The sequence below is a fragment of the Haliotis cracherodii genome, unplaced genomic scaffold (assembly GCF_022045235.1).
Source record: "Haliotis cracherodii isolate W230 unplaced genomic scaffold, xgHalCrac1.p SCAF_1, whole genome shotgun sequence".
Classification (NCBI taxonomy): domain Eukaryota; kingdom Metazoa; phylum Mollusca; class Gastropoda; order Lepetellida; family Haliotidae; genus Haliotis; species Haliotis cracherodii.
In genome coordinates this window covers 25,653,155-25,673,131 of record NW_027266264.1, presented here as the reverse complement: position 1 = coordinate 25,673,131, position 19,977 = coordinate 25,653,155, and the positions used below count along the sequence as shown (strand labels likewise).

The following is a 19,977-nucleotide window of genomic DNA, read 5'->3' as shown; positions in this document are numbered from 1 at the left end:
TTCATCTCACCTTTTGCCTGATGATTTGAGACCTGTGAAGATCCGGGATAGAATAGTTCTTCGGCAACCCATGTTTGCCGTAAAAGTCTTGTCGTAAGAGACGACTAACTGGATTGGATGGTCAGTCTTGCTGACTTGGTTGAAGCATGTCATCATGTCACAATTGCATGGATCAATGTTCATGACGTCAATCACTGGATTGTTTGGTCCAGACTTGATTTTTTACAGACCGCTGTCATATAGCTGGAATATTGCCAAGTCCTGCGTGGAACAACAAACAAACAAACAAAACCTCATAATTTGAACAAACCTGGGATTTTAACTCCAGATCACAACTAAGGGATGCGTCTTGGACAAGTAAATTGCACTGACTAAAGGTACTTGACCACCATGTGCACTAGGCTGTTGCACAATGGGCTTACACGACATAGTGTATGATGTCAGTCTGGACTTGCACAAGTCTCTAAGGCAATAATTAATAGTTAAAATCATAAGTTCAAGATTATCTAAATAATACGATCAAGTTGTAATTTTAAGAGACAAGAGTTTGTCCACATATCTAGACGTGCCTATAAGGAGGATCGAATCACTTAATTTACATCTATGGACTTTTCTTTCAGTACAGCCTTGGAGCAAGGCTAGATGTTAGCCCAAAACTCAATATGTTCCTATCTTCATTGCAGATTTGCTGTGGTCCTCCTGTGTCTTGTCCTCAGTGTTCTAGCTTCCATCAAAGACTTTGAAGCCATTCTCAGTCCCATCTGTGAATATATGGTGAGTCTCTTCCCACAGCAGGTGTTTCTGTATTCCCTTACAAACATTGGACCTAGTGTAGCCATGATTGTTGGTAATAACACAATTTGATATTCAATGGAAACATGTGGCAGTTACATATGATCAGGAAATAAAGATTCATTTACATATAAATATATGTATGTGCCATATTCAATTTATGGTATTGTCCTAAGAAATGATGTTAATGCATATCATAGTAAATATGTGTGAGTAATATGTCATGTGGTTAAATGGTTGCAATTGGAGAGACAACAGCAACATAGCAATTTAGGTCAGTGTACAAATAATAATAATGATAATAATAAGCCATTTATATTTAGCACATATCCACACCGCTCTGGGGCTTGTTCAAAACGCTATTATTACCCCAATCACAGGATCAGTTTGCACTCAAGAATCATTCTTAGCTCCCTTGGGAGTATACAGCCCAAGCTGCCTGTTAGGCCCAAGAAGGGCCGCATTGCCATCTCATCCTACCGGGTACCCATTCACTGCTGGGTGAACAGAGGAACATTTCAAACAAAGTCACTAGCCCAAGGGCACGCCATATGTGTTACATGTGCTTCAGTGTGTGGCAGGACCGAAGCCCTGGAAACTCTCAGGAGCCAAGCTGCTGAAACATGGTCACCCATCCAAGGACTCTCCAAGACCTATGTTGCTTAACTTCACCTGATTTGTGACCTGTGCGCTGTGCACAGGACCACGTGCCACAAGCTAGTATAAGCCAAGTTAGGCTAAGGTTGAGACATGAACTCTCTGTCTCTCTCTGTCCCTGTCTCAATATGGACCAAGGCGTATCTAGCCAAGGTCACATGATCAGGATTAGATCATTAACTTAAATAAAAGCAACAAACCCTTTCTGTGGTCACTAAGCAATCTCAGCATTCAGAGCCCATTGTATGATTCCAAGTATTTCTTCATCATGTATTTATTAATACCTATCATATAGTGGTGATACATTCCTGAAAAAATAATGGCATAGTTGGTTGACACTACAGGTAAAAGACAATTTATTTTTTGCAGATATGATTAGCAAAGCAAGTTCATATAGGGGTTAACATATGGCAGCGTAATTAATTGCAATTAAGTGATTGAAGAATAACTTAGATTCTATGCATTAAGAGTGAGTGAGTGAGTTGGGTTTAACGCCACTGTTAACAGTATTCCAGTTATATCGCGGCGTGTCAGCTTAATGTCGGAGGAAAGCCCGAAGTGATGCAGGCCTCAGACGTTTACCACTTCGATGAAACCCACGCGCATGGGTATGGTGCTGACAAACCTAGAAACATAATCAGGGCAAACCGGGATTCGAACCCACAATCATAGGTTTCTGGCGTGCCCAAGGGACGCAACTCTGCACAGCGAATCACAGTGCCTTAGACGAATGGGCCATCCGTGCCCCCTATGCATTAAGATGGCATGGTGAGATGGTAATTTAACCTTTCAAGTATTACATTGGACAGTGGTTGTCAGGATTTGGATACCATGATACTATACTCCATCCTAGGAAACTTAGTCTCCAGGGTAACTGAATTCATATTAAATTTGAATGTCACAAGTTGCAAGGTGTGAATGAAGGTCAGCATACAATCATTCTCCTTGCATCTTGAAGTTTTCCTCAACCTTGTTCAGCTGCAGTTGCTTGTATCCTCATCAGCATCTACAGCATCAGCCTTGTGCAAGTGTGCAAGTCAAGGTCACACTGCTGTCTTTATTTGTTGCTTGCCTCACACCTCACAAAATGAACGATTAATGAGGCAAACATACACCATAGGTGATGAATCATATTTGATACCTGCCTCTAAGCAAAACGACTCTAGGTGACAGGTCTTTGCTCTCTTCATCTTGGGAGGTCTTATCTTGTCATCATCTCGTGTCCATAACCTCAGCCATGTCTACTTTGCACAACAGTGAAACAATGTGTCTCTGAATCATTTTCTCCTGAGCTTCCTTTATCAGTTGTGAGGAACACTTGAGAAGAGAGTCTTCTTGTTGACTATTGTTGCCAGTTGACAGAACTGTAAGTTGACAGGGCAAGTGACATATGACCGGGTTAGGATCATACAGCTAACTGTCTGTTGTGCAGGATCTGCAACCTCCATCTTCACTCTTCTGGACTTCATTGGGTAGAATAGGTCTTCATCAACCCATGCTTGCTGTAAGAGGCGACTATGCTTGTGGTAGAAGCCGACTAACGGGAACAGGTGGTCAGACTCACAGACTTTGTTGATGCATGCCATCGATTCCATTTGAGTGGATTGATGCTCATGTTGTCAATCACTGGATTGTCTTGTCCGGACTCGATTATTTACAGACCGCCATCATATAGCTGGAATATTGTTGAATGAGGCATTAAACAAAAAACAAACAAACAAACAAATATTGCAGCCAGGCTACTGTTCTTCATGACATTGAGGATTACTTTTATGCTCTAAAACCATTTGTCCTCCAACATTCATGAACCATCCCAATCTAACTGCAGCTTTGAGGTCGTACAGGGACGTGGTTGTCTAGGGAGCCACCAAACACTTTCTCCACCAGAGATCACAATAACTGATATAAATGCATATCATAATATATATGCATGAGTAATAATAAATATCACATTGTTCAACAGTTGGAGAGACAACAGCTAGTACAGCAATATAGATCCGTGCAGAGTTCTGCAAACATGACGTAAAAAGCAACTATGTACAGTAAAAACAATGTACCAGGTAAAAAACATCATGGTAGCAGTGGTGGAGCCCTAGAGCACCTAGCCACACCCCAGCAAGGCTGAGGGCGAGACATGACCTCCCTCTCTCTCTGTCCATCTCTCAATATGGACCAAGGCCTGTTGTCAGTGAACACACCATTTTTTGACAATGTCTGTCACCGGTAGTGATGTCATATGGAAGTAAACGTTGTTGGACGTATTTGGTACTGGTAATCATGTGACCTGTAGCCAAGGTCACATGATCAGGATTGATCATTGACATTTAAAATATAATGACATAGTCGCCTAGCTTGTTTAGGTCATGGCCAAAAGAGAAGGGTAAAGACAAAACACTGCCAGTTTCCAGGGCAAGTTCTTATGGCAGTTTAATCAATGATTTTAGGTGATTTAGGACAATAAGATGACATTGATACAGGGTAGTTTAACCTTTGTGTAGCAGGGCATGGAGTCATCCCACAGATGACATCCTTACCTTGTCAGCTTGCTGATGGGGTTAACCTCTTTGGTCATGTGGACAAGGCGTCCGACCTCTGATCTGAAGGTCCGTGGTTCGAATCCCATCACGTGACTCGGAAATTTTATGGCCGCTACATTGGCGCCCAACGTGGGGCTGAGCATGTTCATATTAAATTTGAGCAAAATAAGCCTCAGTACCCTACTATGCAGCCCGGGATGTGCCATCTGTTGATGGGGGAGTATGTAGCAGGGCGTTGAGTCATCCAACAGATGACATCCTTACCTTGTCAGCTTGCTGACGGTGTTAACCTCTTTGGTCATGTGGACAAGGCGTCCGACCTTGGATCAGAAGGTCCGTGGTTCGAATCCCATCACGGGACTCGAAAATTTTATGGCCGCTACATTTGTATGGCAAGTGTTACATTGGACAATGGTTGTCATGAATCGGATACCAAGATATTATGTGATGATCAACAGCAAACACATCTACTCCAAGGAAATGGTATGCATATGAACTAGCCTGACGTTTAATTGTTGAAGACCGAGGACAAGATACTTACTGAATTCTTATTGTCTAGGAATGTTCTACAGAGTTTACATGCACTTTAACATAGGTCCCTCAACCTGTAGCTGACGTACATGTAAAACACACACTGCCATAAAGAGTTTCTGCAGAATAATATATAATATCCAGGATGAAGTATTATATTAACTATTCATTCAGTCTGCACGATATGCAACAACATGATTGGTTGTCATGAGCAAGGTATCAATCATCTTGTAAGCTTTTCCTTCCAGTCTGCGAAATAATCCCCTGCCTGCTAATGCATTTCTCATCCTAACAATAAAATAATAGCCAAGATCCCGCTCAGTAGAAGCAGGTGACCTGGAATCGGTTCCCTTATTACTGTGTGAACTGTATTTCATCATAGAAGAGAGATCACCTCATTCCCCAGACACTTTATATCAGAACAACATGACTTCATGTGTGAATTTATGATGACATGAATTCTACTTGAAAATTCAGACAAGACACAAATCACACTTTCACTACCCTGCCAGTTCCCCATACACAGTGTCATATACTGAACACATTTAGAAAGGCAACATGTCCTTGGGTCAGTTACAACTGGATTTACGTATTACAAAATTAAAGGTTTTGTTGACTTTTGTAGGAAAGTATTAGTTATTCAAATAAGTGAATTAAAAAAGGCTTGTATGACATAATGAAATAATGAAATGAAATGAAATGCCTCCATGCATTTTTTGCAAACCAAATTGTAATTAAAGATTTACTTCCCCTTGTTTCCATTCAAAATTTGTATGCTTGTGCAAGTTGTTAGATAAATGCCCTCTGACTGGCAGTAGGGCAGTAATCTGTTTCTTGCACAGCGAAAAATCCCCCTAAAATAGGATTGAATCAATGCATTTTCTCTATTCTCATGATTGCAGGGATGCATTGATATATAAGACAAAGGGCATGAGTGACATCATTCAACATACTCATAAATAATGTGACCCTACACAAAAAGTTTTTTTCCATACTTGTGAATTTTCAAGGCGATGATGATGACAATGCAGACTAGATAAGATGAAATGTATTAACCTACTGAATGCTGAGTTAATAATTTTCACCTTGAATAATTTACCAAATACGTACAACAATGTTTACTTTCTTGTGAAGATCTGGGGTAGAATAGGCCTTCAGCAACCGATGCTTGCCGTAAAAGGCGACTATGCTTGTCGTAAGAGGCGGCTAACGGGATCGGGAGGTCAGGCTCGCTGATGCATGTCATCGGTCCCATTTGTGTGGATCGATGCTCATGATGTTAATCACCGGATTGTCTGGTCCAGACTCGATTATTTACAGACTGCCGTAATTTTGCTGGAATATTGCTGAGTGTGGCATTAAACAACAAACAAACTAACAAAACAGCATGTGAGTGAGTATGGTTTTATGCCACTTTTACCAATATTCCAGCAATATCACGGCGGGGGACTCCAGAAATGAGCTTCGCATATAGTACCCATGTCGGGAATCGAACCGGGGTCTTCGGCGTGACGAGCGAACACTTTAACCACCAGACTACCCGACCGACCCCAATTATTTACAGACCGCCGTCATATAGCTGGAATATTGCTGAGTGAGGCATTATGCAAGAAAAACACCAACAATGTTTTAATATATCATCCATTCTACATTTTCCATGGAGTCACAAGATTTTTGTCACCTCATGCATTGACTGCAACATACACTACATCCAACAGTGGATGTTTTCAACACAGATGAAGTCACAGGGAAGGAAATTTCTATGACCATGCGAGAAAAAAGTTGTTGTTGCATGAGACAATACAAATACCATTATGAATAAAATAAGTGCAATACTGAATACCGAGTTGAAAGGAATACTCCATGAATGGTATGATGTTAACATCTTGATTCCCTGATATGATGGTGGATGAGGTCTGCTGGAGGCTGTGTTGCTATGAGATGCAGCTGTGGTTGTTCACCGTCACAGCTGCAGTATGGTGGCAGTAGAATCTCAATCACTTCAGTAAGTTTTGGAGTAGCATGATAAATTGAATGAGTTGGCACACAAGCTTTAGGAGGCTGATGTGATAGTCTCTGCAGACCACTTCAAGACAGCTGTTACTTGCAAAACCCATGCTTAATAGACCTTATGAGTAGACAATTTGTTTCAACACTTCAACACCCTTAAATCCATACCTACTTACTTTCTTAAAAACTATTGTCTTGATTGACAAATATTCGGAACATCAAATCAAATTTGGCTAAGGAAAAATAATGTTTCTCATCAGAAGCTTATTTTCAAAATAACTGGACTAGGCCACAATACACTGATTTTCAGATTTTCAAGCAATATTTTCTAAAAAGTGAGTCGGTCATATTTTAAAATACTTTGTTGTTTTTTGTTCAAGGCATCTGTGGACGTTGCTCTCAGTGGTATGAGTCACATTAAAATAACCAGGTTAGCCCACAATAAATTAATCATATTTTCATATAATTTTTAGCTCACCTGATTTTTAGCTCACAGAATGACATCATATCTTTTCTGTCTGTGAAGAGTGTGACATCATAATAGTGGTATGTTGGGTAGAACTAAAACCTTACAAGGGTTAGTACTATTTATGAGTGCCCACTTCATGTGGCTTTGCAAACGAACTGTGCTACATGCTTTCACAAGGACCATACCACTTCAGTCATGAGTTCGAATTTTGTTGCATCCCAGAAGAATAGACATAAACATATCATGTTTTCAATGTGGAGCTAGGTTAGCTGTAAATGTAACTGCACTAAATCTAAATTTGAATTTGAATGTCAAGGTAAAGATGTAAAATGATATTTTTCAACTTAGTGGATATTGCGTGAAATGGGGACAAATCTTTGCAGACACGACTGAAGTTGCATGAATGAAAGTTTGTATGCTTCTCTTAAAGAATGAGTTTGAAAATTGCTCCCGTCTTTTTACAGAGTTACAGCCCTTGATCAATGTTATTTTACTAGGTGCATAGTGTTTGCAATGGGGGCAAGATTTCTCAGAATGACTGAAGTTGCATGAATTAAAGTTTGATGCTAATCCAAGTGATACTTGTCAAGACTGAGTTAGAAAATTAGTCCCGTCAATTATTTTTGTTACAGCCCTTGATCCATGTTATTTTCCTTCTCAGAAACTACTGAAGTTAGTTTATCTGAGAGATACTTATCAAGAGTGAGTTATTGTTTCCAGAGAAGAGGTCTTTTGTGTGTATTACTTTCACATTTAACCAATTTTTCTTATGACATAAAGCAGCCCAAGTGGCTATCTCTTTATAAGGGACAGGTAACTCGGGTACTCGGGTCGGGTGGGTACTGAGTAGGACCCGGGTACCCTCAGGACTACCCGGATCCGTGGTTAGTCATGTGATATATTGTTTAATGACAAAAACTTACAATAGTTCAATGGTTACACTACAAGTCGCTAATGTTCGCATTTCTTTCTGACGATGCACACATTCCTTTTGACTTGGGTAAATGTTAAATGTTTGAGTAAAGGTAAAGCTTCAGTCAACTTCAATGAACGCATGATCTGATTGTTTGATACATGTATGTAAATAGTTTTAGCCAAGGCGTCGATAAAACAATTACCAATCAGACATTTTGTTCCCTACTCTTGAGACTTGCAGTGGGTACCCGGGCAGGGTCGGGTAATAGGGGGTCGGGTAGGGGGTAGTAGATTTGGACTTGTCCCAGCCCTATTTACAGGACCTTTTTATGGTTTATATTCACTACTATATGAACAAACAAAATTCTAATGTGCCCCATGGTGGGGGATAATGATAACGGTGTTTTCTTGTTTCTCTGTTGTTAGGGGTTGACACAAGTTTATTCAGTGGAAATCAGGAGCTGCATTCAACAAGTCAAAAAAGTTTTAAGAAAATAAAGTAATATAAGGTCTTAACAATATTGGTTAATGTTTGACGTTTAGTGTACAAAATCTTCATCAGAATGGTTGGGTAATACCTAGATATTATACATTAATGCATGTTTGATAATCTCAAGTGCTCTATGTGTCAACTTAATGAAATATCTGCTTTGAAAAAAAAACAATTGTTCTACAAAACATATTGCTTTGGAGAATTCAACATCAAAGCACGAGAGCTGATATACAAAACTGAGTTGGGACAGACTAATTTATATTTCTTGGTGTTCAAAGAAAATGGTAATATCATTGGTTAAAGACAATTCATCTGTAAAACTTTCCTTCCAAATCAAATTATTTCATTCTTTGATGTTTATTTTCTGTGAATGTGGGCCTGGCAGGATGGAAGACCATTTGACTCCTGCTTTGATACTTTTGAGTCAATTTATTTTAGCCCATGTTTCAGTTTTATAAGCGATGGTCAGTTTTATTTCTTAATTGTTAATTGATCTGAAGATTAAAGATTGGAGTCAGTTCACAACATCAGTTCACAACATCAGTTCACAGGAAATGGCTGCATCAACCAATATTTCACTGTTGATCAAAAGAAATAGGTGAACACATCTCTTGGGAGATCATCTCATCTTATGTTTTTAACAAAGATAAATTCTTATTACATGGAGCATTTGTGGAATAGAAGTCTGAGGTGCTGTAATTCACTTGGAAGAGTTACGTCCCTTTGCCAAGCCAGAATCCACAGATCATGGGTTCAAATCCCAAATTTGTCCTTATGATATCATTGGATAGTTATCACCAAACACATGCTTCTGTATTTCAACAAAGTCATAAATGTTGGCAAAAAGGCGTTATATCAGACTTTTCCCCACACCACTGAAATACTGTTCAAACACGACTCACTTAGTTCATGTGTCCGTAGTCCTCCACCATGACTGTGACATAGTTGTTTTACTAAAAGCCTAGGCAAGTCTAGATCAAACTAACCAAGTCTAGTTTGCTTGATTCCACAAACAGCATAAGAGGAAAGGTTCTCTTGAAGAAAAACAACTTTAATTATTTTAAAGAAATGTTTTCATTGATTAAGTGTTAGTCTAATGTCTCTGCTATACTCAAAAAGCTTACAGCCTCAGTACAGAGATGGCAGTTCATATCAGAGATGTTATTACAAAGACATCTGCGCTGCAGTGTGTCCTAGCTCCCTTCAGTGTACCAGAAACCTATCATTGTGTGTTCGAATCCTGGTAGGTCATCCTGATGTTACTAGCTTTGTCAGTCTATGACCATTCTTCTGGGTTTCATCAAAGTGGTAAATATCTTTATTTAAGTCCTGCATCATTTCATCTTTTCTTCCACTTCAAGCTGACATGAATTTCTTTATATATAGATCTTTTGTATTTGAAGGTCTGTACAGGGATACAACTGATTAGTCAGTTTCAGAAATACATTACCAGAAATATTGGTTATGCACACACACAAAATAGTAAGATCACCATTACTGGAAACATATCAGAAGCACATATCAGGTTATCCATAATTTGAGAACAGCATTGTCAATATTGGACCATGGTGCATTCAGGGATTCTGTCTGGGCACTGAAGTTACATGTTCAAATGAGATATCGAGTTATCAAGGATCAAGTTAACAAGGATTTACTGGAAGTGAGATTTGATTGCATCCTACTTCCTGCACCACCGTTATAGATTTGTTTGCAGAGACACTCATACAAATTAGTCTTGCATCATTTCTCAAGTAAATCCAGATTTGCATTCATCAACAATAATAAAGAATTCCAAGTATTTCTGGCACATGGTTCTTTGTGACTGAGCGAGGTGGGGAGCTAGCCCTGTCATTCCAATTGGGGTTCCAGCCCACAGAGAGATATCAAAATAACCCAAGCTAATCAAGATGGTGGGGCCTCACTTGACCTTTGTTACTATTTCTACTTGAAGTCTTCCTCAGCCTCCTTGTGGGTTCTATTAATGGCTTGGATTGGTACTGTCTTCTTTCTTTCCTATAAGCAGGATCCCCCACTCTGGTGACACTTTGGGCTGCACTGTTTAGGGAGTGTCACCTTTTAGAATAAACTGTGTGTGGCATGAGTGATATTAGTTGTGGGTGGGCTGGGTGATTAATTCGGCCAACTTTTGAAGAATTTGTGTTGTTTTGTATGTGGTTATACTTGTGTTGGACATGGTACGAATTAAACAGGGGTGAAAATCAAGTCAGGTGATGTCATTGCCTGCATCGGTGGCAGCATCTGTAAACATCTTTTTTTCAGAAACCACTTGACCAATGAAGTTGAATCTTCATTATATAATGCTTGTTCCTACCAGTGACACCAGAATTTCCTCAAGATGCTTAAATATGGCTTTCAATATATCAGAATGAAATCTGGTATATGGATAGTTATGGAGCTCAAACATATTTTATATTTATGATACTTTAAACTGTGACCTTCATTTGACCGTTGCACTTTGACAGTGGTAGTTTGAGAGTGGATACTTTCTCTGAAACTTCCAGACTCCAGATGTTCAACGTTAATTGGCATGTATAACTTGTATTCATGTATTCTTTTGATGGGTTATTGTGTTAAATTCATTTATAAGGATTCAATTGTTAACTTTCTTTGTAAAAATATCGTAATATTTATATTTAATAAAATATTTAAATATAGTCTTAAGAACCACAAGGCTTAGAAAGCTGAACCTGGTATGCCTGATAATGACCGTCTAAAGAATACCAAGGCATCATCATAGGCTCCATTGTATTTTAGTTTTCCAATGGAATCATATTTGTTGAAAAGTAGCTTGAAAGTTAGTCACCATAACAAGGTTTTGAGGATAAAAAATCAACATAATAAATATGTTACTTTTTTTTAAAAAGACATTGAAAACAATGTTTTTGTTGCAGAATAAGAAACATTTTTGAAATGTACTTGCCAAGGACTCTGCAGTATTTATAAGAAGATGTTTAATAACAATGATGAGAGCCATGACATATCCAGGTGAAATATGGCTGCATTGGGGAAGTAAAACAATTGCAATAGTACAACTCTACTGTTTATAATAATTGTAAAATGTCATTAAAGTCTCCTGTAAATGAAGACCAATATTTAATTCTTGACATGTACAAACAATAAATGCAGGATGACAACCTGCTTCTATGTTTCATAATAAAATGTTTCATTCAAATGCTAAATTGAAGCCATGCATGAATATTCATTGGAAGCAGTGTACATCGATAAGTGTATTATCTAATAATACGTGACATTGTTGTGTGCAGGAGAATTTCTATATGCTTCCTATGCATATTATTTTCATGTGAGCAGATTATTATCATTTTTTTCAATTGGTCCCAAATTGTATTGGTTTTACCTATTGAAAAAGAAAATCAGACTTGATCAAGTAGAAGCCAGGTGGAGGGATGAAAATATGGACAAGGATTAGAGATACGGGGGGCATATTTCTTTTATTTGACTTAAATATTCATGTTCCAAAAAGACCTTGCAGTCTTTTTAAATAACGTGTCATTATAAGAAGATTGAAATGCTTGAAACATTTTGTCACTTTTATCACCCGGATCCTCAAAGTCTGAAACTCTGACAAAACTGCAATGCTATTCTGGGGTGAATGATTTCATGTTTAATGAGTAAATATGTACAAAGAATGTTTCCAGTATTAATTAAATGTTACTGATTTCAGAATAGCAGATTAACTCTATTAATAACTGTTGCAATAAGAAAAACTTTAAAAATCTATTTCCATTACACACTTTCTTGGTCCCAACTCTGCACAGGGTATATTTTGATTATTTGTTGTTTAACACAGCACTTAGCAATATACAAGCTAGATATCTGTAAATAATCAAGTCTGGATCAGACAAACCAGTGATTGACATCATGATCATCGATATCTACACAGATGAGATGGGATGACATGCATCAGCAGGCTGACCAGTGACCCGATACCTTTAGTTGCCTCTTCACACAGTGTATACCAGCATCTAACTATTGAAGGACCTTCAAATTTTAAAATTTGAATTAATTTTGTTTTGTTCATTGTAATCTGATTGCCTGATTGTCAATTTCTTTTGCATTCATTTCCCAATGCAAAAGTAAGCCATACTCACCAAGACTATTTTCACTACAAGGGATGATGGGGCATCCCAGATTGCAAGTTGATTGAATTAACTTGCATCCCATGTGTCCTCATGAAGTATCGGGGCGGTTGGGTAGCCTAGTGGATAAAGCATTCGCTCGTCACGCCGAAACTCGGGTTCGATTTCCGACATGGGTACAATGTGTGAAGCCCATTTCTGGTGTTCCCCGCCATGATATTGCCGGAATATTGCCAAATGCGGCGTAAACCCCCACTCAGTCAGTCAGTCAGTAAGTATCAATGGAACAGTTTATATTAATATAGCGTTCCTCACACAAACATACAGATAAAAACATACATCTATATCTGTCAACATAAATCAAGAGTTTTCTAACATGGATTCGTACAGTTTGCACATTGTTTTGTTTTTCAATAAAAACCTTAATGAACCAAAAAAGAATACACAGTCAATCATTAACACCTTTCTAGCTTTGATTGATTTATTAGCAAATCTGTCCCAGTTCAATTAAAATTTGCCAAAAGTAAGGCTGTTTGAGATATATATAGCATAAAAATGTCATAAAGGATTGATTTAGCACATTTATGGGATATATAAGGAATATTTTTGCGTTCATGTTTATATGATGACAGTCAGTCTTCAAAGTGGATAAAGGTTTTGTGGGCAGGTCAGTCAGACATTAACACATTCCTCAAGGGCTGACCTCAGAGTTGCACCACAATCTAAATTTGAATATGTACTTTTAGTCAAACAATCCATGCCATGTCTTTCTTGATGAGCTGTCTGCTTTTCACAGTACTGACATACATCTGTAGGTGAATAAATCTTTAATCAAATCCTTCATTTCCAGTTGATATTGATACGAATTTTATCATGGTAAGATGGCTCCATTTTATTTGAAGCCAACTTGATACAGAGTTTGTGAAGAGTTTTTCAATGAAATTACTCATGTCTCAAGTGATGGAAGAGTAAGGCTTTTATATAGATTGAAACCAGATGGCAACACTTAAATGCTGAATATTTCAAAACAAGATACTTGTGGCGGTGAAAACAATTTTATAATGGTCCCAAAGAGATGCAAATAAGAGTTTGAAAATTGAGATAATATTTTTATTATATTTTCTTGTATCCAAAATGATCAGATAACTGTTTCCGGAAATAGTTTGCCGTGTTTTAAGGAGTACCATGACATTTTGAAACTATTCGAATGAACATAAACATAGAAAAAACAAAGTGTGCTAGTTCTGTTTCTTTGAGTATAGATCCTTGCTGAGAACAAGACAACATGGAGGAAGTTACTTGGAACTGGATCGGTGAGGATATGGTTCCGTGTATTTACATGACCTGCACTCTCCACATGCACACAATTCAACAGTACAGAAGAAAATACTTGCAACATCCTGTTCATATTTACAGACTTATCTAACTACAGTTGCTGAAAGTCTGTGCCATTGAAATAAGAAGTGCCTCTTTGTTTAAAGAGGAATTTAACCGTTATCTCACCTACAATTCAGATGTTCAGTTCTACACAATCCAGATGTTCAGCTCTCCATGATTCAAATGTTCAGCTCTACACAATTCAGATGTTCAGCTCTCCATGATTCAGATGTTCAGCTTTCCATCATTCAGATGTTCAGTTCTCCATGATTCAAATGTTCAGTTCTACACAATTCAGATGTTCAGCTTTCCATGATTCAGATGTGCAGTTCTAATACAATTCAGATGTTCACCTCTCCATGATTCAGATGTTCAGCACTATACAATTCTGATGTTCAGCTTTCCATGATTCAAATGTTCAGTTCTACACAATTCAGATGTTGAGTTCTCCATAATTCAGATGTTCAGTTATACCACAATTCAGATGTTCAGCTCTCCATGATTCAGATGTTCAGTTATACCACAGTTCAGATGTTCAGCTCTAGATGATTCAAATGTTCAGCTCTCCATGATTAAGATGTTCAGTTCTACACAATTCAGATGTTCAGCTCTATACAATTCATATGTTCAGCACTCCTTGATTCAGATGTTAAGCTCTCCATCATTCAGATGTTCAGTTCTCCATGATTCAAATGTTCAGCTCTCCATGATTCAAATGTTCAGTTCTACACAATTCAGATGTTCAGCTTTCCATGATTCAGATGTGCAGTTCTAATACAATTCAGATGTTCACCACTCCATGATTCAGATGTTCAGCACTATACAATTCTGATGTTCAGCTTTCCATGATTCAGATGTTCAGTTCTACCACAATTCAGATGTTCAACTCTCCATGATTAAGATGTTCAGTTCTAATACAATTCAGATGTTCACCTCTCCATGATTCAGATGTTCAGCACTATACAGTTCAGATGTTCAGCTTTCCATGATTCAGATGTTCAGCTCTACACAATTCTGATGTTCAGCTCTCCATGATTCAGATGTTCAGCACTATATAATTCAGATGTTCATCACTATATAATTCAGATGTTCAGCTCTCCATGATTAAGATGTTCAATTCTACACAATTCAGATGTCCTGCTCTATTTTAATGATTCAGACATTCAGTTCTGCATAACTGATGTTTCTGCCATTTTAAACTTCATCCATCCATGCTTGTGAGGTCAGACAATAGAGGTGAGGTCCAACTCCTACATGTATGTAGCCAGTGTCCTCTATGAACCATGTTTCCTCCAGGATCAGTCCCGTGCAACAATGAACCTCAGTTTGCTTACCTCTACCAATTCAAGCTACTTGGATTCAATTTCCAAGCCGTAACAGCAGAATTTGTAAAAACTTTCATGCAGGATCATTGTGTTTCAAGTGAAGGATATTACCTGAAACATTTTTCCTTGTATGAATAACCAACCAAACATTAATTTTACCAGTCAGTTTTATAATATGAATAATGAGAGAACTTGGAAGATTTTTTTTTGATTTCCTGTCTTTCAAAATTGTCCCCAAGGTGTTTCAAAGAAAGTTCCCCAAGCATTTAGAGCAATGTAATTGTTGTAACTTCCTCGACTGGGTGAAATCCCTGATTATTAAACTGACCTACTTTTTGTTCACTCTGTTGCTAACTGAATTTATAAATTGATTTTGACAACACTAGGCAGAGAATGTTTTTTTAACTTTGTCTCATAGGAAAAGTTTAATTCAAAATCTGTTTGAATTGAAACCTAATTTGCAAAAGCCTGCAGTAATGTTATAAACTAATGTCTTAAAAAGTTGATTTCATAAAGAGTTTCGAATAATGTGTTTTGTAATTGCTTAACGATCGATTATATATTGCAGGCAAGAGAATTTGTAATCTTTAATTAATGGCACTGTCTGTCATAACTGCTTCAAGAGTGACTTCCTTAACTCAATAACTCAATAATTGTATTATTTCAGACATTTCATGACCATGGCATGATATGAAATTAAAATGGTTGATTGTGGTATGTTTAGTATGAGTATGAGGTAGATACTGTAAAACTCTTTTTTTACTTGGTACACTCTATCCTCTGACATTTGTAGAAAGAACAAGGGCACTTAAGATGCATTTTGGTGTGAACAACATGTATCTATATAGTAGAGAGTCTGTTATTCTGTCATTACAGAGAGGGTACTTAGACCAAAGCACATTTCGTAAACTTGAGTCCATTATACCAACTACTGGCTTGAGTACCCTTGTACATGCAGTCAGAGAGGAGGCCCAGTATCTTTTCAATCTGCCTACAACTGGCTACACTCAGTTGACCGGCACTCAAAATCTACCCACAAACGGTTTACCTACACTCAAAATCTACCTACATACAGTTTACCTACACTCAAAATATGCCTACAGTTTACCTACACTAAGAATCTCCTAAATATGTCAGTTTACCTACACTCAAAATATGCCTACATACAGTTTACCTTCACTCAAAACCTGCCTGGATACAGTTTACAGTCCGTTTGACTCCAAATGAGAACGATGAATTGCAAAATAACTCGAAATCCAGAAAAGTGTATGAAACATCAATACGATACTTGACCATGAATACCCTGTACCCAACAAAATCTGAATTTTGTTTAATTTAAGACGCATGACGGATGAAGTTCTTTAAGAAACTATCATGTAATTTTGTATAGAAATGTGTACATAAATGTGTAGATACATTTATCAAATCAATTTCCGTTTTGAGGAAACTGCCATGCAGTTCAAATAGCATATCAGTCTTGTGACCAGCCTGACATAGATCTTGTGCAATGTGAGCCAATATGTAATAAGCAAAAATATCCATTATTTTGTATGATCTGTGTTGCACATTTGATGTTTTTCAGATTATTCTGCCAATTAAATATTAATTTTACCATGAATTTGGAAACTACTCGATTCTGATTGGTCAGAGGCTATTAAATCACAATAACGCCCCCTCTGATTGAAACAGTTGGTTTGGCGGCTGCATCCCCGCAGAAGCTAATATTCATCTAATTGTACTTTTTTCAGTCATTGTCGGTAGGCATATTTAAATAATTATATCAACAATATTAGGTTACAAAATGCAACGTTGCGGTTACTACAATATTCAAAGAATGTGCAGCAATACATTTCATGCAGAAAACACAATAGAAATCAACAAAGTGAATGTATTTACGTTATGGAGACAACAGAGAGCTTGGAATTGGCGATTTTCTATGTACGACTGTGATGTGATATCTTTTGTGTAATAATGAGCGATACGACGTCATAATGGTGACATTCGACGTAGAACGAAAGCTTTGCAAAGATTGCTTAGTTTTCTTTAGGGGTGCCCACCTCATGTTAGCTTTCCAAGTTGCCGTGCTTATATGCTTTCAGTGCCTGTCATATGTTTGAGTGAAGTATTTTGGTGTAAACAAACTGCCTGGGCATATACGCCATATTTTGTTTAAAGACTGTTGGCGGTGAATCCGTAATTCACATCGACAACCAACTCAAAACACTGGACTCAACCCATGCTGCTTCCCTCAATATATTTTGCTAGCACGAAAGAGTTTGAGTTTTATTTCGTCATGGTAGAATGGAGATAAACGTACTGTGTTTTCAATGTAGAGCAAGGTTACCTGTTGATTTAACCATGCAAAATTTAACATTTGAAACCTCACGCTGTGCATTCGTTTCCAAATTCAATTTAGCGAGGTTAAATCTACAGGTCACCTTGCTCTACATTGAAAACACAGTACCGGTATGTTTATCTCCTAATTATGTAAGTGTTTTTAGTTGTTAGACCAATATCACTTAATGCTGCTGATGTATGTAGGAACTCATGAAACTGGAAACTTGTTGCATTTTTCTTTGTGGATACAGACACTTTGCGACCTACATTAAGTATTTCTCAGCAAAAGCTATCACCCTCTCTATCGCCATTTATTCTCCAGAATAATTAATGCCTCAGACAGATTGGAAATGTTTTGCCATGTTAGCTGGAATATCTCAAGATTATATGCTATATTCCACAGAACTGACTAGACAGACTGTAATTGTGGAGTGTTGATTTGTGTATTCCAGGAAGTGCTGCTGCTAGTGTGGATCGCCATGGAGTTCTGTCTACGTCTGTGGTCCTCTGGGTGTCGGTCCAGGTACCAGGGATGCATGGGTAGACTCAAGTTCATGAGAAGACCTCTCTGCTTAATAGGTGGGTCAAATGTTATCACTAGTGCTCAGACGTGATATCATGTGATGTTATGTATATGATGACTTATTGTGTGCAAATTAATTGATAAATATATTCTTAACCCATATTTTTGTCCTGATAAATTACTACAAACTTTTGCCAAGGAAGGAATCGTTCTTCAGCAACCCATGCTTGTCGTGAGTCTCAGGCTATTAAAGGGATCTGGTGGTCAAGCTCTCTGATTTGATAATTATATACTTGTCATTATAAACCAGTTATGTAGGAAAATGCTCATGATGTCCATCACTGGATTGTCTGGTCCAGAATCAGTTATTTACAGACCGCCTTCATGTACCTTCTCGAAGTAGCTGAAATATAGCTGAGTTCATCATTAAACAACAAACAACTGCATGTTTTTTCCAGTTAAATGATGGTTGAATAATCTAGGCTGGGTCAGGCGGACTAGCAGTCAATCAGCTTTCCCAGTCATCAGGGTATGCTGACACACAATGAGCCAGATCAAAGAACCTGCATGACCACCATGTCCATGTTAGTCAGCTCTTGTGACAAGCATGAGATACAAGGAGTCATTCCTGAAGTCAGGGGCGGTCGGGTAGCCTAGTGGTTAAAGCGTTCGCTTGTCACGCCGAAGACCCGTGTTTGATTCCCGACATGGGTACAATGTGTGAAGCCCATTTCTTGTGTCCCCCGCCGTGATATTCCTGGAATATTGCTAAAAGCGGCGTAAAACCATACTCAACTCACTCACTCATTCCTGAAGTCACATAGTGGCCTTTGAACTTTAGGTGTTGAACTCTCGGGAAGAGACTGACAGACTGTTGTATTGGAAAGTCATTCTGCCACTGCCCAGCCCGGTGTCTGTGATTGTTGTATTATAGATGATATTATTATAGTATTATGGATTTAAGATATCTAATGAAGGAACTGAGATTTAAGATATTTCATGAAGGAACTGACAGGTTGCGTGTTTGGTTGTAGATGTCATTCTGCTGCTGGCCAGCCCGGTGTCTGTGATTGTTGTATTATACATCTGATATTATTATTGTATTATAGATTTAAGATATTTCATGAAGGAACTGACAGGCTACTTGTTTGGTTGTAGATGTCATTCTGCTGCTGGCCAGCCTGGTGTCTGTGATTGTTGTATTATACATCTGATATTATTATTGTATTATAGATTTAAGATATTTCATGAAGGAACTGACAGGCTGCTTGTTTGGTTGTAGATGTCATTCTGCTGCTGGCCAGCCTGGTGTCTGTGATTGTTGTATTATACATCTGATATTATTATTGTATTATAGATTTAAGATATTTCATGAAGGAACTGACAGGCTGCTTGTTTGGTTGTAGATGTCATTCTGCTGCTGGCCAGCCTGGTGTCTGTGATTGTTGTATTATACATCTGATATTATTATTGTATTACAGATTTAAGATATTTCTTAAAGGAACTGACAGGCTGCTTGTTTGGTTGTAGATGTCATTCTGCTGCTGGCCAGCCTGGTGTCTGTGATTGTTGTATTATAGATGATATTATTATTGTATTATAGATTTAAGATATTTCTTGAAGGAACTGACAGGCTGCTTGTTTGGTTGTAGATGTCATTCTGCTGCTGGCCAGCCTGGTGTCTCTGATTGTTGTATTATACATCTGATATTATTATTGTATTATAGATTTAAGATATTTCATGAAGGAACTGAGAGGCTGCTTCTTTGTCGTAGATGTCATTCTGCTGCTGGCCAGCCTGGTGTCTGTGATTGTTGTATTATACATCTGATATTATTATTGTATTATAGATTTAAGATATTTCTTAAAGGAACTGACAGGCTGCTTGTTTGG

The 19,977-nt window shown here is 37.9% G+C and overlaps 1 protein-coding gene across 1 annotated transcript in view; it reads left to right on the top strand.

The window, feature by feature from the left end:
• Positions 1–19,977, top strand: part of LOC139462444 (potassium voltage-gated channel subfamily KQT member 1-like) — a 179,782-nt gene that overhangs the window by 109,209 nt on the left and 50,596 nt on the right. The window contains exons 2-3 of the mRNA XM_071244167.1: positions 684–774; positions 18,014–18,140. Coding sequence (XP_071100268.1) covers positions 684–774; positions 18,014–18,140 — 218 coding nt within the window. The remainder of the gene's footprint in view (positions 1–683; positions 775–18,013; positions 18,141–19,977) is intronic.